Source organism: Heterodontus francisci, chromosome 8 (assembly GCF_036365525.1).
Source record: "Heterodontus francisci isolate sHetFra1 chromosome 8, sHetFra1.hap1, whole genome shotgun sequence".
Lineage (NCBI taxonomy): Eukaryota > Metazoa > Chordata > Chondrichthyes > Heterodontiformes > Heterodontidae > Heterodontus > Heterodontus francisci.
Window position 1 is genome coordinate 38,231,921 of NC_090378.1, and position 26,949 is coordinate 38,258,869.

The 26,949-nt window shown below is 46.8% G+C and overlaps 1 protein-coding gene across 7 annotated transcripts in view; it reads left to right on the forward strand.

The window, feature by feature from the left end:
- Positions 1 to 26,949, forward strand: part of LOC137372762 (BTB/POZ domain-containing protein 19-like) — a 242,976-nt gene that overhangs the window by 109,353 nt on the left and 106,674 nt on the right. For 6 of the 7 annotated variants that reach the window (XR_010975493.1, XM_068036972.1, XM_068036977.1 and 3 more), the window contains one exon: positions 26,610 to 26,678. The exons of the other annotated variant lie outside the window; for it this stretch is intronic. Coding sequence is in view for 5 of the 6 variants with exons in the window: in XM_068036972.1 (XP_067893073.1) it covers positions 26,610 to 26,678 (69 nt within the window). In the remaining variant the exon portion in view is untranslated. The remainder of the gene's footprint in view (positions 1 to 26,609; positions 26,679 to 26,949) is intronic. 7 annotated transcript variants of the gene reach the window in all.

Here is a 26,949-nt window from a genome sequence, read left to right on the forward strand (position 1 = left end):
TCTGGCCAATTACCAATCCCATCAGTCTGCTCAATCACTGACTAATGCAAGCAAATGGACCGCTGGGTGGAACACTACCTAGAGCTGTACTCCAGGGAAAATGTTGCCACTGAGACCGCCCTAAATGCAACCCTGTCTCTGCCAGTCATGGATGAGCTGGACGTACAGCCAACAAAATCGGAACTCAGTGATGCCATTGATTCTCTAGCCAGCGGAAAAGCCCCTGGGAAGGACGGCATTACCCCTGAAATCATCAAGAGTGCCAAGCCTGCTATACTTTCAGCTCTGCACGAACTGCTTTGCCTGTGCTGGGATGAGGGAGCAGTACCACAGGACATGCGCGATGCCAATATCATCGCCCTCTATAAGAATGAGGGTGACTGCAACAACTACCGTGGAATCTCCCTGCTCAGCATAGTGGGGAAAGTCTTTACTCGTATCGCTTTAAACAGGCTCCAGAAGCTGGCTGAGCGTGTCTACCCTGAGACACAGTGTAGCTTTCGAGCAGAGAGATCCACCATTGACATGCTGTTCTCCCTTCGCCAGCTACAGGAGAAATGCCGTGAACAACAGATGCCCCTCTACATTGCTTTCATTGATCTCACCAAAGCCTTTGACCTCGTCAGCAGAAGTGGTCTCTTCAGACTACTAGAAAAGATTGGATGCCCACCAAAGCTACTAAGTATCATCACCTCATTCCATGACAATATGAAAGGCACAATTCAGCGTAGCGGCACCTCATCAGACCTCTTTCCAATGCTGAGTGACGTGAAACAGGGCTATGTTCTCGCACCTACACTGTTTGGGATCATCTTCTCCCTGCTGCTCTCACATGCATTCAAGTTCTCAGAAGAAGGAATTTTCCTCCACACAAGATCAGGTGGCAGGTTGTTCAACCTTGCTCGTCTAAAAGCGAAGACCAAAGTACGGAAAGTCCTCATCAGGGAACTCCTCTTTGCTGACGATGCTGCATTAACATCTCACACTGAAGAGTGTTTGCAGAGACTCATCGACAAGTTTATGGCTGCCTGCAATGAATTTGGCCTAACCATCAGTCTCAAGAAAACGAACATCATGGGACAGGACGTCAGAAATGCCCCATCTATCAATATCGGCGACCACACTCTGGAAGTGGTTCAAGAGTTCACCTACCTAGGCTCAACTATCACCAGTAACCTGTCTCTCGATGCAGAATTAAACAAGCGCATGGGAAAGGCTTCCTCTGCTATCTCCAGACTGGCCAAGAGAGTGTGGGAAAATGGCGCACTGACACAGAACACAAAAGTCCAAGTGTATCAAGCCTGTGTCCTCAGTACCTTGTTCCACGGCAGCAAGGCCTGGACAACGTATGTCAGCCAAGAGCGACGTCTCAATTCATTCCATCTTCGCTGCCTCTGGAAAATCCTTGGCATCAGGTGGCAGGACCGTATCTCCAACACAGAAGTCCTCGAGGCGGCCAACATCCCCAGCATATACACCCTACTAAGCCAGCGGCGCCTGAGATGGCTTGGCCATGTGAGCCGCATGGAAGATGGCAGGATCCCCAAGGACACATTGTACAGCGAGCTCGTCATTGGTATCAGACCCACCGGCCGTCCACGGCTCAGCTTTAAAGACTTCTGCAAGCGCGACATGAAGTCCTGTGACATTGATCACAAGTCGTGGGAGTTAGTTGCCAGCGATTGCCAGAGCTGGCGGGCAGCCATAAAGGCGGGGCTAAAGCGTGGCTAGTCAAAGAGACTTAGCAGTTGGCAGGAAAAAAGACAGAAGCGCAAGGAGTGAGCCAACTGTGTAACAGCCCCGACAACCAATTTTATCTGCAGCACCTGTGGAAGAGTCTGTCACTCTAGAATTGGCCTTTATAGCCACTCCAGGCACTGCTGCACAAACCACTGACCACCTCCAGGCGCTTACCCATTGTCTCTTGAGACAAGGAGGCCAAAGAAGGAGAGTCTGCTCTTGATCATCAGAAAAGTGATGGAAGGTGGCGCCGACAGTGCTGTCAAGTGGCACTTACACAGCAATAACCTTCTCACTGATGCTCAGTTTGGGGGCCATTTGGCTCCAGACCTAATTACAGCCTTAGTCCAAACATAGATGAAAGAGCTGAACTCAAGAGCTGAGGTGAAATTGATTGTTCTTGATATCAAGGCAGCATGCCACCGAGTATGATATCAAGGAACCCTAGCAAAATTAAAGTCAATGGGAATCAGGGGCAAAACTCTCCGCTGGTAGGAGTCATACCTAATACAAAGGAAGATGGTTGTGGTTATTGGAGGCCAATCATCTCAGCCCCAGGACTTGGCTGCACGAGTTCCAAAGGTAATGTCCTAGGCCTAACCATCTTCAGCTATTTCATCAATGACCTTCCCCCCATCCTAAGGTCAGATGTGGGGGTGTTCGCTGATGATTGCAGTGTTCAGTACCATTCTCGCCTCTTCAGATACTGAAGCAATCTATGTCCACATGCAGGACGACCTGGACAACATCCAGGTTTGGGCTGATAAGTGGCAAGCAGCATTCGTGCCACGGAAGTACCAGGCAATGACCATCTCAAACAAAAGAGAATCTAACCATCTGCCCTTGACATTCAATGGCATTACCATTGCTGAATCCCCCACCATCAACATCCTGGGAGTCACCATTGACCCAAAACTGAACTAGACCAGTCATATAAATACTGTGGCTACAGGAGCAGGTCAGAGGCTGGGAATTCTGTAACGAGTAACTCATTCCTGACTCCCCAGAGCCTGTCTTCCATCTACAAGGCACAAGTCAGGAGTGTGATGGAATACAGCTCCAATAACACTCAAGAAGCTCGACACCATCCAAGACAAAACAGTCTGCTTGATTGGTACCCCATCCACCACCTTAAACATTCACTCCCTCGACTACTGACGCATAGTGGCAACAGTGTGTACCATAGACAAGATGTACTGCAGAAACTCACTTCGACAGCACCTTCCAAACCCGTGACCTCTACCACCTAGAAAGACAAAGGCAGCAGATGCATGGGAACACCATCACCTGCAAGTTCCCTTCCAAGCCATGCACCATGTCGCTGGGTCAAAAACCTAGAACTTCCTTCCTAACATTACTCTTGGTGTACCTATACTGGATGGACTCCAGCAGTTGAAGAAGGTGCCTCACCACCACCTCCTCAAGGGAAATTACAGATGGGCAACAAATGCAGGCTTTGTCAGCAACACTGACATCTCAGAAAGAATTAAAAAAACACACTAATACCATTCCCTTTTAAATGATGATCTAGTCTCTGCCTTGATAGGCACATGTGGTGAAGCACCCATGGCATAATAGCCCTCTGTTTAAAAATCTTCAATCTCCATTGATTCTTCCCATGAGAATCTTCAGTCTCCATCTCCTTGTTCCCCATTCAGCTTCCAGTGGAAACACTCATTGACTAGTGACTCATAGCAAAGTCCCCACAATTTTGCTGCTGCTCCCAGTTTGGCAGAAAATGATGGGCCTACACCCAGCCCATTTCTTAGTCAGCCTGTCTTTCTCCACCCAAGCCCCCATCCTCCAACCTTCTTTCCTCAGTGATCCTTTTTCTCAACCTCCCAATCGCCTATTCTTCAGTCTCCCTCACTCTCACCCTGAGCCCCGATCCTGTGACCCTGCCAGTCCGTGGTCCCCCAACTTCCACCTCCAAGTACTAATCCTCTGGCCCTAGTCCCTGTTCACTCTAGCCCACATCTCGTCCCACTTCATCCAGTGCTTATTCCAGTGCGCCCACCCCAAGTTGGTGCCGGCTCCCTGCAGCACTAAGAGATGGTGACATCACCTAGTCACGACCTTCTCTTGCAGAGGTAACCAATGATGTCACAAAGTAGTGTGGGGTGGTGTAGTAGCAGTGCCTGAGAAGAGTCACACGCTATTCCAGGAAGCTCCCAGGCAATCCAGGAGGATTGGCAACTCAATTTGGAAGGGAAAAGAGAAGACCTTTTATGAGCTTGCGTGAAGATCAGATGACTTTAGAATATAAAATCCCTCATGGAGTCATTTGCTGTGCGATTTTACCATGATTGATGATGTAATTATCGTAAAGCAATCTGGAGGTGAAATTGTATCAAAGAACAAATAGTTCATGAAGAACGTAGTTATTCTTAATTCAATCCACACTGTTGCATGCCAAATAGAACAATATTCCTATAGTTTCTACAGGACTGGAGACACAACATTCCGTAGAGTGTTTGATCATCTGTACCTTAATTTAATCTCAACAACTTTCACCTTTTTATTTATTTCGTCAGCTATCAAAGGGAGAATAGTGGATACCTGAATGTGATTACATGGCTACATATGTCAGAACAAAGCTCCACGGTTTATAAAAGTTATCTGAGCACCAAGGTTATATGATAGACTTGATATCTTAGTTTCTTTCTTTCTCTGTCAATTCTCTCCTCTCTCCATTTCCCCTCCTGACCTTTTGCTCAGCACAAGTCCAGAGTTGTGGGCTGTCTCCAGACACACCCTAAAAGGGGTCATTCTTCATATGTGAGTTTAGGAGGGAGGAAATACAATTGCGACAATGTAATGCAAGTTGATTACCAGGGAATGACATGTCCGGTACAACTTGGTTTCCAGATGGCATTTATCTTGGAAGCCTTAACTGTGTGCGATTGTAATGTATGTTCTATGACCTGAAATAAGTCACAAAATAAAGAGACTTCTAATGCAGTCTGCATCTAAGTAACCACAATATTCCTGTATCCTGCAGTGAACAGTCAGGCGTGCTTTTCACATAGGAGACAAATGGTGAAGTAACATCATTTACTACTTAACAGGCAACAATGAGAATGAGGAGAAAATTACCATGATGGGGAGGTGAACTAGAATAAGCACAGTATAAAGACTCCACTTAGACAGAACTATAAATACTGAAAAAGGTAACAACTAGTAAGTGTGTGTAGGTTTTAAATTCATTATACAACTGTATGCCTCTGCGTTTGTACCCTCATGTTAACAGACAGAAGTAAGATGTGTTGCATGGGACTGACTTCATACGTCCTACACCTTGGTTTCAGGAACACCCTGGAAGTACAAAAACAAAACAGTGGCTAGCACTCTAGGCAGCTGTAACATGTCTGTAGGGACTGTCCCTTCGGTGGAGTCTACTGTAAATGCATTCTGAATTACTAGATTATGAGCTATCTTTTGATTAAAAGAGAAGTGTACACTTCTGAATGGTCGAATAATCCTCAGCGTTACAGAGGAAGATATTTGCATGTTTACCACTGTGTCTCATTTCCTTTTGTCATCATGTTTTAAGTTGGGGCAGATGTTTTGAGTAGAACTTGCTTCCTTGTACGAAAGTGTGAATTCCACTGCAGTGATAAAATGATAATGGTGACTGGACAGTGAGCAGCACTTTCCTCTAGAGATTTCGTAATGTTTGATCTCAATCATAAACTAGCTTAAGTTATCTCCCACCCACTCTGAGCACTCCTACATTCCCTCCATGGTTTTTCTGTTACTTTCTTACAGTGACAACCAAAGTTGTTTGGTGGTACTGATCAGAGATGATGAATAGCATTAAATGGAATAAACTGCTGGCCCTGGTGTTGTGAATGTCAATCGCCTTACTCCCTGGCCTATAAATCTGACTGCGTTGTGCCCATTGTTTAGGTGCTAACTGGCCTACTTAGTCTTTAATATGGCAGGCAGACAGGAAGTGCGCCACCCATCATATTAGTGATGAAAAATAATAGGCATCCCTAATCCATGCTTGAAGCAGGCATTAGACCCTGTGCATATAGATATAAGGGGCCTAATGCCTGTTTGAGACCCTCACTACATTAGTGGGTTTCTGTTTGACAGTCTGTACCAGCACCAGCTACAGTCAGTAAAACAAGGCCCTGGGAACACTTGCACCCTACAAGGTAAGGTGGAACTCAGAGGAGAGGGCATGCTCCTTCCAACCCCATATTTAACAAAAGCTTTCTTCCGCTCCAGACATATATCCACCCCCGGTGATTGCTGCAGCTCCTGAAACCACACCCCCCCCCCCCCCGTCCCGCCCCGCCCCGATTACCGCTGCTCCCGACTGCCCCCTCCCATCCCAACCTCCATCGCTGCCGCCCTGTCTTGCAAGAGAGGGCGAAGTGTGTCAATGAGTATTGTACAATCTGTTTGGCTGATATGGCTGTCATGGATGAATTGCTGGTAGTGCAAGATTTGAGGGTTTGAGGCTTGCAGAAATGCTAAGAGTGTGAGGGTGTGGTGAAGCATATGAATGTTAGGTGTGAGTCTTGATTGATGGAGATTTTTGGGAGTTGAGTGATGGGGATATGGTGATTTGAGCAGTGTCTGAGACTAATTGTGCAGATGCTAAGATATGGCATTTGAAGATGCAGTCATTGCTTGTGTGAGGTCATTGAATTTCTTGTGGCATTGCAGCCAGATCCACTGAGCTTGACTCCTGACGTTCACGACTATCTGCCCCCACTGCCTTCTGAGTATGTACCTGGAGGGCCTCCTCAACCCCTGTGGTTACAGGACATCTCTCTTCCTTTTCAGCTCCTCCACCAAGGCCTCAAGTGCAGCTTAAAAAACCTTGGAACTTACACACTCCCATGTTGAGCTATTGTTCAGTGTTTCCCAGGTCAGATTTGCTTCCTGCATGACTGCCAGCATCTGCTCCAGCCACAATGCACCTCCCCTTTAAGAGGTACCAGCTAGCTTTAAGCAGTGCAGGCTGGCTTTATGTGGTGCTAGCCACTCATGCTATTGGCCACCTGCTGATGCATCCAGCTGATCAGCAGCGTGGTTCGCATTGTCTAGACTTTGAAATCATTGAAATGAGCAGGCAGTACGAGATTGGCATACTGCCTGCATTGCAATCAACGGGCGAGGGTTAATCCAGGATCGAGATTCTCAAGCCTGTTTTCAGGGAATATCTAGTTTAGTCCCCTGTGGGTTCATGTCTCTCTCCAGAGACTTAAGCTCAAAGATCTAGGCAGACACAGTGGTGCAATACTGAAGAAGTTCTTGCAGTGTCCAAGATTCCGTCTTTCAGATGAGACGTTGAACTGAAGCTCCACTTGCCCTCTCAGATGGACATAAAAGGTCCATGGCACTATTTGAAGAGCAGTGTAGTTTTCTTTTATGCTCTGGCATGTTTTACAGTAAGAAATGGAAATTTTTTAGTATAAATTAAAGTACAATTAGTGTATGATCTTTAGATCATTTATAGTGTAATAATAGTTGTGACTTAGGTTTGGAGCATCATGCCTAAAGTCGCAAATCATATCTAACAGTCTTGCAAAAAAAGTGTAAGGTCAACATATTTCCTCATCAAATGGACTAAATATTCAAAGAAAAATATTGGTAACCACAAATTAAAGAGGCATTGCATGCATCATAAAGTGTTTGACATGCATTTTTTTTCATTTCTATATAAGCCAACAATGTGGTGTTGTAAATTAACATTGTTATTTTGTTTTATCTCTGGTGCATAATGGTATTAAAATAATGCTTGCCCCTAAGGAAATCTGCTAAATAGTCTTGTTTTAGCTGATGCTTCATTAACGTAAACCTTCTAGAATTGACGGAACATTATAATGCTCTATACCAAAAGCTCCTAACTACAGCATTTCAATGCTTTCTATAAAGATATGTCACTGGATTGCCATGTATAAAGTAATGTACTATTGATACATTTACCGTTGACTGTTAATCATATTTAGCGGTAGAACCTTCTACCATATTGCGATTGAGCACCCAGATCAATTTAGAAATGTCGGGCTGACGTTTCCCGGCCCATTGGTGCTGGGCTAGGAGGAGTGAGGGCTTGCAAAATTGCGGGGGAAGGTGTTGGGAGGGGAGTCCGATGTCTTCCAGCCCCGTTGCCATATTGCCAGCTCGGCCACCTGGCAGGTGGCCAATTGAATCATTTAAGTTGCCAATTAAGGGCCACTTCCCGCCTCCACAGGCATTTTGCCCGCGTCAGGAAGGCCCACAGCTGTGTGGGGAGACTGCCCAATGAAACCTGGCGGCCTCCCAGCGGGCTCCAGGCTGGGGGTGGGGTCTTCCTATACAGACACTCTATGGCCCATGGAGGGGACCCCTGGCAGCAATGGCCATCCCCGCGGCAACGGCGCACCGGTGCTCCACCAACCCCTCCCCAGCCCACCAATCGCCCGGCTTCCCCAAACCTACTTCAGCTCCCTTCAAGAACTGCTGAGGCTGCTGAACTGCCGGCCCACTGACTGGGCTGGCAGCTGTTGGGGGCAGGCCACCATCCTTAATTGGAAGGCAGCCCCAACGCCGCCACCAGCTACATGCAACACCAGGTCCTACCACCCACGGAAATGGGGTTGCCTTCCATTTTCAGCCCCAGCGGCGGGACTTGCCGGCCCATGGCAAAATTCAGCCCGTAATCTTTTTCAAAACTTCAACTCGCATATCCACAGTTGACTGTATTGTCCACTGTGTTTGCCACACTTCAATTGAAACTGTGCTCTAACTGCTGTGGAGATAAAAATTATAATGCAATGCAGTGAGACAACACTTGTCTCATTCTGAAAACTCACCATGGAAACCAGAGCTGCAGCCAACTTAAAAAAAAGTCATCCCACATATGGAGCATCTGGTGATCTGGCACTGCAAAACTCTGACAGTTCCAATACATTTCTGTTCTTCACCAAAAATATGAATTGGGCCCTCAATACCTATTACATAATATTTTGAAAAAAATATTTTAATCTACTTTTGCCTGGTATGCTATATACCATTTACTGAGCCAAAAGCACTGTCATCTGACATTATTTCAGACTTCTACCAAGGTTACTGTAACTGGTCACCAGGAGATTTATTTTCTTATTCATTCTCAAGATATGGGCATCGTGTGGTAAAGCCTGCATTTATTGCTCATCACTAGTTGCCTTTGAGAAGATGCTTATTATTCACCTTCTTGAATTGCTGCAGTTTGTGTGGTGAGCATGCTCCCAGAATGCTGCTGTTAGATAGGCAGTTCCAGGATTATGACCCAGTGAGGAGCAGTGATATATGTCTAAGTCAGGATGGTGTGTGAGTTGGAGGAGAACTGGAGGTAATGGGATTCCCATGCACCTACTGCCCTTGTCCTTCTACATGGTTGAGGGTGTGGATTTGAGTTTGCTGCTGAAGTAGCCTTGGTGAGTTGCTGCAGTGCATCTTGTATGTGGTACATGCTACAGCTGTGGTACGTGGTGATGGACAGGGAGAACGTTTAGACTAGCGGATGACGTAATGGCCAAGCAAACTGCTTTGCCCTAGATGGTGTTGAATTTCTTGAGTATTGTCGTGGCTGTCCCCATCCAGGAAAGTGAAGAGTATTTCATCACACTGCTGACTTGTGCCTTGTGGGTGGCAGAGAAGTGATTGATTCTGCTTCAGTCTATCAAGTGAGATCCTCCCAATAGCTTAAGGGGGAAAGTTACTGCCCACTGTAGGTGTAAACCATACAAACTGAAAGATCCAGGTTTGATTGCCAGTTTGTGTTGAGATTCTGATATTACCCAGGTATTAGTATAGTGGTACAATTGACTTCAGTGCCCAGAGGTCTAGGGAGCAAAAAAAAAAATCAGCTGATGAAAAATCAGAGGGAAATTCTGAATGCTGTCCAGTGACTATAAAGGGCCACAGGGGATTAAGTGAGTAGAGAATACCATGCCGGGGAATTCAATGAGGTAATCCACTTTGGATCTGAGAAGGACAAATCTGGGTTGGGTGCCAGTTATCACACTGGAGACGTGGGGCCCATCCAATTACGTGACCTGGGCAGGCTCTGAGGCACTGATTGTGGTATCAGATGACTGCGGAGCAGATGCTGGCGCCCTATTTAAAGTGCTGTCGGCCCTGCTTGTATTGCTGCCTTTCAGTGATTTACTGATTCCAGATTGCTGCTGGACATCGTGTTGGAACTCCTGCACCACCTGCCTCCCGTGAAAGACTGTGCACTATGGCTCAGGCAATAGTGGCCTCATGGTTTAGCGATGCCTCCTGGAGATTCTCCTCCAGACTGTAGGGGAAAGGCGGGAGGTCCTCTTCCTCAGGGATGGCAAGAAGAAGTCCTCCTGCCTGACCAAGCAAGCCTGGATGGAAATTGCAGAGGAGGTCAGCAGCCGTGGGGTCTCTCCACGCAACTGGGTCCAGTGCAGAGAGTCACAACCTCCTTCGTTCTGCCAAGGTGAGTGCTCTGTACCTCTCTCCACCTTGGGCCTTGCATGTGACTATGCAGGAGGCAGCATGACATGGGGAGGGAGTGACCACAAAGGGAGCTAGGCATCATCAAATCCCGGCAGATGCATGGCTGCATCTCGGCAACAGGCCACCTTCTTTCACAGCTCACTCTCATTACGTCCCCCGAGAGCGGACGTAGGGAAAAGCCATGCAGAAAACCCCGGCCGGGGATGAGGGTCTGCCAATAGCATAACTGTTCTGTTGTTCTTCTTGTGAACTCTTACTATCTCCCTCTTTCCACTTACAGGGCAAGAGGGCCCATAACAGCAGAGATACCTCGAGGACTGGCGGAGAAATGGTAGATATCTGGCCTCTTTCCACAGCTGAGGAGGAGGCACGAGAGCCAGCAGGGACCTAGGGCGGTTGCTCAATTGTGGATGGTGAGACTGGAGTCTGCACACAAGAGAGTGAGGATCGTCTTCATTTGATATCCACCACACCTCTGGAGATCCTCATCATGCTTGGTTGGCATGACAAGATCTGCATACTCCAATCCACAGATGTTTGTGTTCTGTTATGCAGGTTGTGGTCCACAGGAGGCTCCAACTGAAGGGAGACAGCCGTCAGCCTCTGAGGAAGAGCAGTCAGAAGATGTACTGTCACATGACTCTCTTGCACCTCCTACCAGCGTAGATACGTTCACCTTAGTGGGTATGCGATTGATCTTAGATCAGGGTCACAAGCTGGTGAGAGCACCGCACATGTGCTGGAGCAGCGAGCTGAGGCTGAGACAGCCGAGGCCGAGGACTGTGGGTGGCTAGGCCCATGCTGAGCCCCTGGCTGATGACTCTCGTGTTGACAACACAGGGCATGTTGGAGTTGCAGAGGGAGGTAAGGCAACAACTGGCGGAGCTGCTAGAGGCTGTGTGTAGCCATGAACGGACGATGGAGGAGTCCATGTGCTGCCATGTCTCAGGCGTGCGAGGGCATAGCTTCTTCCATTGATAGGTTGGCAACCTCCGTCGAGAGCAAAATTCTACAGATGCGTGCAGACCTGTACACCATCACCTTGGCCATGAGCTCAATGCAGCGGTGGCAAGGCGAGAGAAGGATGAGGTGCCTGGAGTCTTCTCCAGGTCCTCATTCTTCTCTGGTCAGCAGAGAGGTTCAGGTGAGCCTTGAAAGGGAGGAGGAGAGGCTGACCACCACATCTGGGGGCTCCCCTCAGAGTGCTTTGTGGACACTGGCTCCTCAGCCCCTCCTCCAGTGAGCTCAGCTCTTATAACCGCGATGCCTGAGGAGAGTATTGCATCTGTGCAGGAAACCGTCTGGCAGCCGGGGCCCTCCAGGCCTCAGGCATCTGGAGGACGGCCCCCACAGTCATCCCAGGCCAAGGGGCAGCCTGGTCAGCAGCCTCTAGCCCAGCTGCTATCACAGGGGCCACACCTCATAGAAGCCCTCGTAAATGTATTTAAAAAAAAGCACCGAGACACACTAGGGGTTTCATGGGTGTTTTACATTTGCCATTTATATTGTTTTATAAAACTTTGTCATTAATACTGTTCCTATTAATTATTGTGAAATGCTCATTCTTTCATGCCTGAATTCTGAGCTGCTGCCTTCACACTTGCTCCCTCATTGGCTGCCATTGTAGGCACAGGCCGCCTTGGTAAGCATCTCAGATGTGCTGGAGCGCGCGGTGAAGCTGGGAGATAGGCATGGAATCCAGATAGAAAGGAGTGGACAGGCTCATTACAGTGAACTGAGTCTTTATAGAGTACACTTTGAGAGGCCATCATGGTGGCAGGAAGTGGCTATGTATGAGAGTGTCTCTCACTTCCCTGGCCTGTCATTCAATGTGCCTGGCCTCCAGGCCAAGGGGTTCAATATCCTGTGCTGCCTGCTCAGTAACCTCCTCCACATCCTCCTTGTTGGATGAGGACTGGCGATCAATCATGTCCTTTTCATTCAAGGTTATCCCCCTCTGCGGTGCTAGATTGTGCAGAGCACAGCAGACCACCACGATAATCGAGACCCTTGCTGGGGCATAATACAGGGATCCACTGGATCGATCAAGACACTGGAATCTCATCTTCAGCAGCCTGCTCAGTGGTGGCTCTGGTGGAGCCATGGCAAGTGTTGTACCTCTCCTTTGCTGCAGTGCGAGGGTTCCTAACAGGCGTGATAGCCAAGTCCTCAATGGTTATCCCTTGTCCCTGAGAATCTATCCCTGAAGGTGAGTGGGGAGCCTGAAAAGCTGTGGCACCTGGGACTCAAAGTATGTAGGCGTTGTGGCTGCTTCCCAGAAAGCGGGCACACATCTGCAGGAAACGCTTTCGACGGTTGCAGACCAGGTGTAGATTAATGGAATGGAAGCCCTTCCTGTTGATGAACGTGGCAGGCTGCTCTGTAAGAGCTTTGATGGCCAAATGCGTGCAGTTTATCACACCTTGCACCTGGGTGAATCCAGTGATGGCCTCTCAACCTGACTGTCATAGTCAGTCTGGTAACACACATAGTCACTGACCTCTTGAACAGGACATAGGAACAGGAATAGGCCATTTAGCCCATCGAGCCTGCTCCGCCATTCAATACAATCATGGCTGATCATTCACTTCAATGCCTTTTTCCCACACTATCCCCATATCCCTTTATGTCATAGGTATTTAGAAATCTGTCAATCTCTGCTTTAAACATACTCAATGACTGAGCTTCCACAGCCCTCTGGTGTAGACAACATAGAGGACATTGGTCACTTCGTTGATGCAGCAGTGGGCTGCTGCTTGGGACACCCCACACATCCCCGGTGGATTCCTGGAAAGAGACAGACACGTAAAAGTTGAGTGCCATGGGGATTTTCAGGGCCACGGGCATTGTCCATTGAAGCCCATAGGTCATAACTCGTCCTGCAGCAGGGTACACAAGTCGGTGATGGCCTCCCTGGAGAGCTGCAGTCTTCGCTGACACTGCCTCGCCGACATTTGGAGGTATCTGAGGCGGGTCTGGTACACTCTTTGGCACAAGTGGGCCCTTCTTGGCATGGCTGGATGCTGCTGCTCTCACCGTGAAGCTTCACAGGCAGGCGCAGCTGCCTCCTGGCCCTTCCTGCGTTGGAAACGCTGCATAGTGCCACAGGTTTTCACAAAGACAGGGTGTATGAGACCCATGCCAGCTGATCAGTAGCCCTGCAGAGCACTGTCCTTGCAGAGATGACCTTCCCTTTGCTATATCCCTCGGAATACAAGCTAATGGTGATCAGTGTCCACCTTTGTAGAGAGCCCAGCACCCAGTCAATGGCCACCCAGCCCTGTCACCCGACCAAGCTCACCCGGCACTGCCACCGGAGACCATGCCCACCTGTGCAGAGTATATAGCACTGCATGCTGATAATAACCTCCTCTCCCCATTCTTCCCCTATCCACTGCTTCTCATAGCTGCCTTCCTGCCTCACCGCACTGAGGGTTCACCTCGGTGACGCCCCCTTTAAATGGCCGGAGATCTGAAGGCGCGTGATCCCCGCCTGCTGTTGATTTAATTTCGAACCTCTCATTGAATTGCGATCAGTTCCATGCAAATTCTTACAACGAGCTGGTCACCAACTTAAATTGCCGTCCCATCGTGTCGAGGCAGCAATGCAGCCTTGGAGCTTGCCTGCCGCTGACTAAATCCAGAAGTGACTCCACGATGTTGGATTTCTGGGCAGGCACGCCTGTCGCGATTCTCTGCCCCCCTCCCCCCACCCCACCACACCTCCATTCGGCCTCGCAAAATTCTACCTATTGTCCAGCATGATGGACCTCAGATGAGACAACAGATCTTCATTATATCTATTTGGAATAGACTGTAAATTGTAACAACCCTCAAAATGGTTCTGATGAAGGGTCACTTGAAACGTTAACTCTGCTTCTCTCTCCACAGATGCTGCCAGACCTGATGAGTATTTCCAGCATTTCTTTTTTTTACCTCAAAATGGCTTATTTGGCTTTAATACAAATTAATAAATGCTTGTAACCTTTCTGTTTAAATCATGCAAATTCGCTTTTAAAATGTAAGCATAACTTAACCTCAGAATATTTTCCACGATAAAATGCGCAAAAATCCCAAAACATGACGGCACAGTGGCGCAGTGGTTAGCACCGCAGCCTCACAGCTCCAGCGACCCAGGTTCGATTCTGGGTACTGCCTGTGCGGAGTTTGCAAGTTCTCCCTGTGACCGCGTGGGTTTTCGCCGGGTGCTCCGGTTTCCTCCCACAGCTAAAGACACTCAGGTTGGTAGGTAAATTGGCCATTGTAAATTGCCCCTAGTATAGGTAGGTGGTAGGGGAATTGAGGGAAGGTGGCGATGTGAGAGGGTAATGGGATTAATGTAGGATTAGTATAAATGGGTGGTTGATGGTGGGCACAGACTCGGTAGGCCGAAGGGCCTGTTTCAGTGCTGTATCTCTAAATAAAAATAAATAAATAAATGACAGCCCCATGTAGAGTACCTAGGTTCACACATGGAGACAAACCACATAGGCCAGAGGGTGTCTGGTGTCTGTGGAACTGCACCCAAGCAAGAGTTGGCTCATTCAAGAGAAGAGAAATTGAGACATAAAAATGAGGAGATACATGCATGTACCCACAATAGCACAGATCTGACAGGAAATTTGGTGAGTAGGAAATTTTATCCTATAACAATGGCATGCTGCATTGGTATGGAAAGATACTACTATTACTGCGAATCTTCACATGATGTATTCCAAATTTCAGCTGGTGTACCTAAGAGAGACACTGAGCCATGGAACATTCCAACAGCGCAAGAGGAAAAATCAGATAGCAGGTTTTTCTGAGCTGTTGCTGCTTGGGCAACAGATAATAGGCTGTCCTGTCTAACTGTGAATGGTATGTGTAGTGGAAATGTAAAGAGGGACAACATACCTGTAGTGTAATTTACAGTGCACAGTAAGATGTGCATGCATCCCATCAACAGGTCTATAACACGTTTTGTCTTTTTAATAATGTCTGTGAAAGGTAGTTAAAGTACAGGTTTACACATTCCTGAGGGTATTTGTTTAAATATGTGCGTGCATTGCTGTGGTTTAGTCACAGGGCACATTGAATTTTCTAATTACATTTGCACAATTTTGGTTTTGTGGACGCCTGCCATGCCTGCTGCTGCTTTAGGCTATTGCTGTCTGATACTCGCAATAATCCTGAGACTGTCTGTCTCCTCCTTTCACAAAGAATAAAAGATTAACACCATATGAGCACTATCTTTCAAGATTGGACTCAAGCTTGAATTCAGTTAATGAGCATGGCTATAACGTTTGCTACAGGGGGAAGAAAATAAGAAGTCTCTCAGTATAGTTTAAGGGAGCATGTTCCCAAAATGGAAAAAAATCCCAAATTTGGTATAATTAGATGTTATTTGAGTAATTGTATCTGAGAAACTTTAAACTACATTTGCAATACAAATTAATTTTGCTTCTTTTAATTTTATAAATATAGCTGTAGCCAAATTGTGAACAGAGTTGAAAAAATTGATCGTCTTTTGACACTAATGAGTTTTGGTACATTCATTGTACTAGAGCTCTCTCTTTGCATCTGGGATCTGTGTCCAACTCCAACTCAGACAAATGGGATGAAAATGTCCCAGATCTGATAATTTAACTGGTGAATTTTGTTGGAATATCAACCTTTTGCCCCACTGGTCATCACCCAGATTTATTCCAGAAGTATGACATGATGGTCTCTTACATTTTCAATATTAGTTAAAGATATACACCACTGTGTTGATGAGGATTAAGCAAACCGATGGTCTTGAAATAGCCAAGAGTGGGGGAATGGGTTATACAGTGAGTTGGACATTTTTTGCACCTCTAGGACCTGGGTTCGCTTTCTGCTCAGACTGTAAATGAAAATCTGTTAGCTGGCTGGAAGGATCAAAGTTTCGTCAGTTTGTACACTGTGAGGGTCTCACGTGAAATGAGTTGGGATGCTCTCAGTTCCTTGTGGGCCACAATACAAGTGGAGGTGCACATGTGCTCCAGGTATCTGTTTACATAAAAGCAAAGAGAAATTCGTGCTGGCAGCGCATTATAATGAGACAGACGTGCAGGCACGGTTACCTGCCCTGCTTATTGGCTATGTGCTTGTTTGGTGGGGAGCTGTGAAATCAGGCTTTACTGATGCCATTTAAAGGAAGCCAGTACCTCTTACAGGGGAGGTGCACTGTGGCTGCAGACAACAGACAAACTTCAGAAATAGTAAAATAGCTGGAAGAGGTCCATACACGGCCTCCAGGTTCTTCTTGTAAATAATACAAGTTTTAGGGCCCTTAGGACCAAGCTGATGGCATATAAGGCATGTGTTCTCAGCGCCTTGTGTATGGCTGTGAAACATGGGCAACTTACAGCTACTAAGAAGCTCAGTAATTTTCATCTTTGCTGTCTGCGGTGCATTATGGAAATATTCTGGCCAGAGAAAATTACAAACGTGACAGTCCTGTCAAAGGCACAGCTCCCAAGTGTATTGGCAGTAATCAAACAGAGGCGGTTTCGGTGGATCGGAGACGTCCGCAGGATGGAAGACGGACACATAGCCAAAGACCTTCTGTATGGTGAGGTAGCCAGGGCCAGACAACCAGTGGGGCGCCCAAAGCTCTGCTTCAGGGATGCTTGCTAGCGTTGCATGAAAGCCCTAAATGTTGATTATCCCACCTGGAAGTCATGAGCTGGCAAAAGAGGGAAACGGCAACACATTGGGCTGGATTGTGTTCCAAGTCTGATGTCGAGTTCCATGGCTGGGGGTGGGTGGTATGGTGCGGAGAATCGGAGTGGCAGCGGCCACCACGGAACCCGGGCCGGGATTGACGGACCCAATCCTTTAGGATCATAGGAAATAGGAGCACGAGTAGGCCATTCGGCCTGACGAGCCTGGTCCGCCATTCAAACAGATCATGGCTGATCATCTACCTCTGTGCTATTTTTCCCCCACTATCCCCATATCCCTTGACGTCATTAGTATCCAGAAATCTATCAATTTCTGTCTTGAACATGCTCAATGATTGAACTTCCACAGCCCTCTGGGGTAGAGAATTCCACAAATTCACCACCCTCTGAGTAAAGAAATTCCTCCTCATCTCAGTCTTAAATGACCTGCCCCTTATTCTGTGACTGTGTCCCCTGGTTCTAGACTCACCAGCCAGAGGAAACATTTTATCCACATCTACCCTGTCACGCCCTGTAGGAATTTTGTAATTTTAATACAATTACCTTTCATTCTTTGACACTCGAGAGAATACAGGCCCAGTTTCAGCAGTCTCTCTTCATAAGAATATCCCGCCATCCCAGGGATTAGGCTGGTGAAGCTTCATTGCACTCCCTCTATTTTATTTTATTTATTTAGAGATACAGCACCGAAACAGGCCTTTCGGCCCACCAAGTCTGTGCCGACCGTCAACCACTCATTTATACTAATCCTACACTGATCCCATATTCCTACAACATCCCCACCTGTCCCTATATTCCCCTACCACCTGCCTCTACTAGGGGCAATTTATAATGGCCAATTTACCTATCAACTGCAAGTCTTTTGGTGGTGGGAGGAAACCGGAGCACCCAGCAAAAACCCACGCAGACACAGGGAGAACTTGCAAACTCCACACAGGCAGTACCCAGAATTGAACCTGGATCGCTGGAGCTGTGAGGCTGCGGTGCTAACCACTGTGCCGCTCTATGGCAAGTATATCCTTCCTTAGATAAGGAGACCAAAATTGTCCACAATACTCCAGGTGCAGTCTTACCAAGGCGTTATACAATTGCAGCAAGACATCTTTACTCCTGTACACAAATCCCCTTGCAATGAAGGCCAACATACCATTTGTCTTCCTAATTGCATGCTACACCTGCTTACTAGCTTTTAGTGGCTGATGAACAAAGACACCCAGGTCCCTTTGGACATCAACACTTCCCAACTTTTCACTTTTCCATTTAAGAAATACTCTGCCTTTCTGTTTTTTCTACCAAATCTTCCCAGGGGATGGAGAGGCCAATGTTGGCCTTCCTGCTAAGAGGCCAATTGAGGCTCTTAAGCAGCCTATTGATGGCCAATTAAGGGTCTCTTCCCACCACTGTGGGGGGTTGGGGGGAACGATTGGAAAACAAGGTGTCCTCCCTGTGGGCTCGGTGGGGGGGTTCCTGCTTTGTTGGCAATTCGTGGCCCATGGAGGACAACCCCCACCCCCAGGAATGACTGCCCCCCCCCCCCCCCCCCCGACCCCCCTCACCGGGACCTTCCGGACTGGCGACCCTGCCTCACCTACCTCGGGTCCGGGTTTCCAACGCTGGGCCTGGGTCCGAGGCCTCTGCAGCACCGGCAGTGGCCACCACTCCCGGTGGCGCTGCAGATACTGTTGAGCTGTGATTGGCCGGAAGCTCTTGGAGGCAGAATCCCCATCCCTGTTAAGTGTTTAAAGGAATGGGGATCTGGCCTTCTTAATCTTTGACTCCCAAAGACTGGAGGATCGCTCCGTGGGTTCAGAAAAATGCAGAGGCGGGGTTCCCCCATCTTTTCAGCCTGGCGCCAGGCGCACCATCTCCTGCATTAAATCCAGCCCACCGTGTGGACTGGTGTGTACTACCATGACCACCAGTTGCTACAGCAGCTTGGCAACAGACGCCAACATCAAAAACAACATCTCATAGCGTCACTTGGCAGCTTCACGTGTCACCTGTGGTAGAACCTGCCTCTCAATGATTGGTCTTCACAGCCATCAGTAAGTATGCACCAAGAAAAGACACCCCCCTAAATGGATTGTTTGTTGCATGTCCATCATCTTTTGTAGATGGAAGGATGCCAACCAGGGCCCTTATTAAATATTATAATTGGGCTTTAAATGTTTCCGTTTATGCATCCAGGACACCGACTGAGCAACCTGATCTAATATGGCAGCAGGTGCATTTCCAGCCTGGAATAAATATGTCCACAATGCCTGCCATATCAGACCATTAAGGGCCTTATACTTGTATAAAGGATGCACTGGGACCAAATTTCTAGGTCAACATGTCAGAGAGTTATTGAATTAGGTTCCTGACGGTTGCACTTTTTTTTTCTTTATAGTTGAAATGAAGGAGGGATTGTTTTTACATAAGGCTGGTGTGAATTTTGTACTTTGATGCAGTTATCCTTATAGTCAGGGAGTGGAGGTTTTTTTTTGAATACTGATCCAAGTGAATAACTCTGTGTCAGTTTATAATCTCTCCAATTGTTGCAATTAAGATTAGAATTAACAGCCGTAAAGTAACTGGGTAAACCATCCACCAGTAAAATTGACAGTAATCGGAACAAGTTTACTAATCTCACTTGGAAAGGTCATGATTATAAACTTAAGCAGGAATGAAAGAGTCACTCACTAGTGGAAGAAAACTTCAAAGGTTGTGGTTTATTTGTGCTGTCAAAGCAGGGTGAAAGGTTGGCAAATTTGTTTGGCAAAGCTCTACGCTTCTTTATATCTTTCATTAGATCTGGAGAATATTTCAGTTTCTTATGAGGGGTGGTTTTAATCTTCCTGACAGAGACTGCAACTTACAGGCAGACCCTGCACAACAAAGTAGTTCAAGAATCTTTTCTTAAACAGCAGGCGAGGAAATACAGCATAAAAGGAATAAAATGGCCTGAACAGTTTCAAGGGTATTTGTTTGCAGATGACAACAAATAGGTGTAGTGTTCAATGATGTTGACTGATGTGTGATACTCAAAAGGGATCTAGATAGGCTAGATCAATGGAAAGAGAAGTGGTAGATAAAGTTCAATATAGATAAGTATAAAGGATAAGTATAAAGATTAGGTAGAAGAAATGAGGATAATGTACTTGAGGTACCAGAGCAGCCAAGAAATATATGGATTTTGGTGGTAAGTTGTTATAACCATCAATACAGTGTGGATGGGCAGTCAACAAAACAAATAAAATGCTGGCATGGTGAAAAAAAAACAAGGGGGTAATGATGAAACTATATTTGGCCTTGGTGAAGTCGCATGTGGAGCACCATCCATATTATAGGAAAGGTGTAGAATTATTGGAGGGAGTTTAGCGGATGTCTACTAGGCTGATTCCTGAATTTAGAGGGCTGAGTTATGAGGAAAAATCCTTTATTTGAGTTGTTACTCACTAGGGAGGACAAGAATTAAGGTTTTCATTGCTATGGAGAACTTGGATCCAGAAATAATTCTCTGTCCAGTTCAGGTTTCAAAAACTGGGAGCATAGTTAAAGGAAGTTTAGGAAGCAATTAGAGGGTGATAACATTTTGGAACAGATTACCTTCAGGGGTGTTGGAACAGAAAGCCATGAAAAGTCTGAAAGAAGGTTCAGAAGAATTCCTGTTCGTAAATGCTGAAGAATTAATTCTAGAAGTTGCTAGGAGGGTAAGTTAAATGGAATACGGTATTTTTCTGCTCAAAGCATTCTTGTGTTACTACGTTGCTATGCTCTAAGTAAAGGAAACGTGCGTGACCCATTGATTGGTTTCACAAAAATTATGTCAATCTGAAAATTAAAGTCTAACTAAAGGGCATACTGCTGTTTTAGAGAAATACTCAATTCCAAGTATTCAGTTTCAGTTAAATACCATATTAACACACATATATTGCCTCAAATTTGATTTCTCCACCAGAGGAAAAAATTATAAAGAAAGAAAAGACAGAATTACAATTATATAACACTTTTTATGACCACTGGACGTTTCGGGAAGTGCTTTTCAGCCAATTTACTACTTTTGAAGTATAGTCACTGTTGTAGTGTAGGAAATGAGGTAGCCAAGCTTCAACAAACAACAAAGTGATAACGACCAGATAATCTGTTTTCTGTATTACAGAAATGGTGCTCTTCCAAATTAATCTGTTTTTTTTGCTTTAAAAAAGTGCAGCCAATGAGCAAGTTGATATAATAATGATGTTTTCTTTGGTCTTGAGACCTATTGACCTATTTTACAACTGCGTGGCTTGCTCATTAAGAAACATGTGTAGGCCAGACAGTGTGGAGGTGGAAGGTTCTCTGCCTTGAAAGAGACTTCGTGAACTAGTGGGTTCTTACAACAACCCAGCAGCTTCAAATACAGTTACCACACACAGATTGAACCCAACCCAGTACTACTTGGTGGGTGAAGGTGAAGAGTGCTTAGATGTCTACATTAGCCTTAACTTGCTTACATATAAATCATATGATCTACAGTTTATTTATTTCTAGATCTGTCTCTTTGTTATATATCCATCTGTCGACATTTATTCCTGTTTTATGTTTCTATTTGTGTCTGTCTGTCTTTAAGTATATCTATTTCTATACATTTATGTCTTCTCTTTTTCCATTTTTGTCTCTAACTTACCATTCATTCATCATTTTGCTGTATATATCTTTAAATAAGTACTTGGAACATTTTTAAGGCATTGAAGTCTTAGACTCTTAAAATTAGATGTACGTGAGACTTCTAAAAGGTAGCACTTGAGGCTGAAGTATTGCACCTGCCTTTATCTCCTATTCTTGATACTGTGCCTCCTATAGAAGATAATTTGACTAATCTAATTCTGACCTTCAGGATGGGTTGTGCGTGGTTTGTAACACTTATAAAGGATATTTCAGCTGGCTCAAAACAGGTACTGACCAAAACCATTATGGACCGCCCACACCATCCTAGGTCACTGACAACTGCAGTGAAATGACCTTTGAGCTATCTCATAGTTACAAACAGATCATACTCTCAATAATTATGTTAAGATCTTTAAAGGTTGAGAAGCAAGAATCTGAGATTTAAGCACAGTGAGGACTATGAACACATAAATATCAGAGGCAGCTGTATGCATTATTTAATGAAAAGTTGTTTCAATAAATGTAAGCTTAATGTAGCTTAATCTTGCATTTGGGGATATTTTTGAGAGTATGTTACCTTCCAGTGAAAAGACAACATTCTCTTGGCCACATTTTCCATTTATTGGTCATCTCCCAGACCAGGGGCTAAATTTTTAGGCCCCGATGGGGGTGGGCACGGAATTTCGCACCACCAGCTGTTGTGCCAATTCACTGGCTCCATCCCACCTCCAGGACATTTTTCCATAGGCGGAATGCAGTGGGGCGGGGGGAGGGTGCTGCAGGGTTACCCGGCCGCAAGCGGCGGTAACCTATTCAGCTAGTTAAAGACCTATTAAGGCCTTATTTTCCAGTTGGCCTCTAGGTCCCTGGAGCCAGGCCAGCATTCCAGGCAGGCTTAGAGGCCCTCCTGCCTGCCTGGCATGGGCTGCAGCCATAAGCCACCCTGTGGAGGGGCTCCCCCCTCTACAATGGTGGCCGAGCTGCTGAGGCCATTTTTTAAATTTAAAATTAAACAAGTTGGAAGAGAGGGCACCTCCATCTTGGGGTGCCCTCTCTCTCACTCACCTGATGATTCTTCAGTGCTGGAGAGCCTCCTATTGGCCCTCCAGCTTCGAGAGCGCACCCACGGTAAGCCCACCTCTGGCCATTAATTGACCAATTCGAGGAAAATCACAGCCGGGTGACCTTTCCCCACAGTGCAGGCTTCTGACACCCTTTTGAGCGTGACAGTGGGCTCCGAAACCTGTGGGGAAAATCCTGCCCCATGTGATTGACTGGGAATACAGTGCTGCTGGGAACTGTGGTAGTTGCACCCAGTCTTGGCAGATTGTTAACAGGCACAAAATGGCAGTCTGATGAGACCAACCCTTCACATTCTCCTTTTTTTGCTACTGGGAGACGCCTAGCCTCTGCTTATCATGTCTGCCCTTAGTGCAGCTTAGTTCAGTAGTTTACAGCATTCAAAGTTACTTTCTCTTATACATCTGGCACTTTACACACTCCGTAAACTTAAGCTCATCCAAAACTCTGCTGATCATATACTAATTCGCACCAAATCCTTTTCACCCATCACCGCTGTGCTTGCTGACCTACATTGGCTCCTGGTCTGGCATTGCTTAAATTTAAAAATTCTCATCCTTGTTTTCAAATACCATCCTCACTATCTCTTTAACCTCCTCCTGCCCTCCAACCCTCAGAACTCTCTGCACTCCTCCAATCTTGCCTTTTGCACTTGCCCAATTTGCTTCTGCCACTGTGGTGAAAACTATTTGGGGAATTAAGTCTGACTGCTCTCCCTGCAAGTAGTTGAGCTCTATTCAGTTCAAACTTACTGCTTTGATGGGTAACAGGAGTGACCTTTTCTCTCTGTTCCTCTCCTGAACATGGGCAACTAGCTCTCTAGTGTGTCGCACTAGCGTGTCGGATGGTGGCGTGGGGGCAGCGTAAATTTGAGTGGCAGGCTCTGGGAGGCCTAACCGCCCTGCTTCCGCCTCCAGACAAGTTTATGGCGTCGGGCGGGGGAGGGGGGTGGGAAACGGCCCGCCCGCCCGAGGCCAATCAAGGCCCTTAAATAGCCACTTAAGGGCCCTCGCCCGCCTCCATGGGTATTTTACCCGTGGCAAGCGGGCGTGCTGGGGACGTGAAAGGCCGCCCAGCGATAGCTGCCGGCCTTTCTGCGCCCCAGAGGGGGCGGGGGGGGAGGGTTGCCATGGCAATCAGGCACAGGGTGCCTGTTTGAGAGCCAACCCCACCTCCCAACCCACCCCTGGGAACCAGGACGCCACCCCCACCCCCCCCCAAACGACCACTCCAGCCTCACCAGGGAACCCTGGACCGATCCTCCTGGTGAGGCAACCTGAACTTACCTTCCCTCCGGGCTCCTTGGTGTCAGCTGGGCTGCAGTCCCAGCAGTGGCCACCGCTCCCGCTGGCGCTGCTGGGACTAAGAGCTGCTGGCCCGCTGATTGGCCGGCAAGTGAGTGGAAGTCCCGCCTCGGGACAACTAAAGACTGGGGACCTGTAAAATACGGGACGGATCCCCGGGCTAGGCGGAAGCGGGTTCGCCCCCGACTTTCACGTCGGTGGCGAATTCCTGTCTGCCGAGGGTAAAATTCAGCCCTTGTGCTTTCTATGGGGCAGCAATAATAAATGTAAAGCAATTTGTTGGAAAAGCTTGTGGCATGTTCATTTGGGCCACTAACCTGGTATGTGGTACTGTTCTTTAGTCTTACCACCTGTTGACATCTTCATACAATCTTTTCCAAAAATTGCAGCACAGTGGCGCAGTGGTTAGCACTGCAGCCTCACAGCTCCAGGGACCCGGCTTCAATTCTGGGTACTGCCTGTGTGGAGTTTGCAAGTTCTCCCTGTGACCGCGTGGGTTTTCGCCGGGTGCTCCGGTTTCCTCCCACTGCCAAAGACTTGCAGGTGATAGGTAAATTGGCCATTGTAAATTGCCCCTAGTGTAGGTAGGTGGTAGGGAATATGGGATTACTGTAGGGTTAGTATAAATGGGTGGTTCTTGGTCAGCACAGACTCGGTAGGCCAAAGGGCCTGTTTCAGTGCTGTATCTCTAAATAAAAAAATACGTTATTCATAGAATTTGTTTAAAAAAATACTTAACAGTTCAAATTGGACATTACATAAAGTGCCCTGCAGATCAGTTTCTTTCAATACAGTACATGAGGTGCCTCACTACACTTGCCATTTCAGGTTATATTTACAATGTACATTTATGTTACATGGCAAACATTTTTTGGTGTATACAGCCCGAGGGGTTTTGCACAGTTTCCAGTCCTTCGGTATATTATGGCGGGAGGGCCTTACACAGTGGCCTTTCCCCATTGAGCCTTTGCGGCGGCTGCCCCAAGCTTTAGTGTATCCCTCAGCACGTAGTCCTGGACCTTGGAATGTGCCAGTCTGCCATACTCGGTCGTGGACAGCTCTTTGCACTGGAGGACTAGCAAGTTTCAGGTAGACCAAAGTGCATCTTTCACTGAGTTGATGCTTATCTTGGTGTGCGACCCTTCGAACAGCACGTAGAGCTCTGAGTCCTGTGTAACAGAACTGCTCGGGATCAACCTCGACAAAAGCCACTGCATTTCTGTCTCACCAAAGGGTGGGTCTGACCACGTTGCTGCGGAACACTCTATTCAGTTGGACCGTATCATACTACCACCTGTCCCTTTTGGAAAAGTCTACAGAAAAACACCTTTGCCCACAAGTCCATCAGGAAGTGGTCCGCACTTAACACCCTCGCGGCCCTGCAGGAAAAGGTATATGGTGGATCCTGTCGGATGGTTTCCTGCGCAGACTGTCAAACTCATGAGGCGTTCTGCCAAATGAGTTTGACAGTCTGTGCAGGAAGCCATCTGACAGGATCTACCATCTCCTGTTCCCGCAGGGGCTTGAGGGTGTTACATGCAGCCCACTGCCTGACGGACCTGTGGGCAAAGGTGTTTTTCTGTACAGACTTTTCCATAAGGGACAGGTGGTGGTACAGCACGGTCCTACTGAATGGAGTGTTCCGCAGCAATGTGGCCAGACCCACCCTTCGTAACAATGGGGACAGGTCGAACCTCAGCACGTAGTGGCATTTGGTGTTTGCACACTCGGGGTCTACGCACAGCTTGATGCAGCCGGAGACAAAGGTGGCTATCAGGATGAGGGTGACGTTGGGTACATTTTTCCCCCTTTAGGGTTTTGAACATAAGTGTCCTCGTGAACACAGTCCGGCATCTTCATACATCTCTGTACCCATGTCCTGTGGGTAGTGGACACAGCATTAACACTGGCCTACACCAGCTGCCAAGCACGCTGCACAGCTCATTTTTGGTGAGGGTGCTTTGGAGGAATGACATATGTGCCAGCTGTAATTGCTCACACCGAATAGCCTCCTACGCTATAATATCCTGCATATTACATTCTCCATCATGGCATACATTCCCAATGCCAAAATTTGAATAGTAGTGAGAATTTTTTAAAATATAAAATCACTAATGTACATGAAATTTATGTAGTGCCTTTCATGACCTTAGTGTGTCTCAAAGTGCTTCACAGCCGATGAAGTACTTTTGAAATGTACTCACTGTTGTAAAGTAGCAGTCAATTTGCAAGCAGCGAGGTACCTTAAATCACAAAGAGATAAATAATCAATTATGCAGTTTTAGTGACACTGGTTGAGGGATAAATGTTGGCCAGGACACTCCCTTGGTCTTCTTCAAAAAATGCCATGGGATCTTTTACCTGAGAGGGCAGACAAAACCTCTATTTAACATCTCACCCAAAAGACAACGCGTCCAACAGTGCAATATTCCCTCAGCATTCTACTGGAATGTTATTATGTGCTTAAGTCCTAGGGTGGGGCATGAACCCACAGCTTTCTGACTCAGAGCCGTATGTGCCAGCACTGAACCAAGTTTTGCAGAAATGCACAAGTAGAATACAAAGGTTGGGGAGTGGTGGGCATGGGCAGCTTCTGTAGTTGAGAACAGATTCCTTAGTCACCTGTACCCTGCCTGAATAGACAATGTACTTCAGCAGCAAAAGCCTGCAAAATATTCATTATTTTGTATTTCCCCAGGCTGCAGTGACTTACAGACAGACTGACATGAAAGACAAATGCCTGGCTTTCATCGAGGGCCACACCAAAGTAAGTATTGAGAACGGTCAATTTATACACCAGTTGGATGGTTTCTCTTTCAGAGGAATTGTTTTATTTACACTGCTGCCAAATGGAATCAATTGAAAGCAACACCTGCAGCACAACTGAACCCACTCAGGCAGATTGAAGTATCCATGAAGTATGGAGTCCACTGAACTTGAGAATTAGGTGTGTCAATTGGAAATAAATATGATAAATATATGTTGCCACCACAACAGACCATTTATCAGCAAGATTTTATTTGGAAAAATGTTATTGG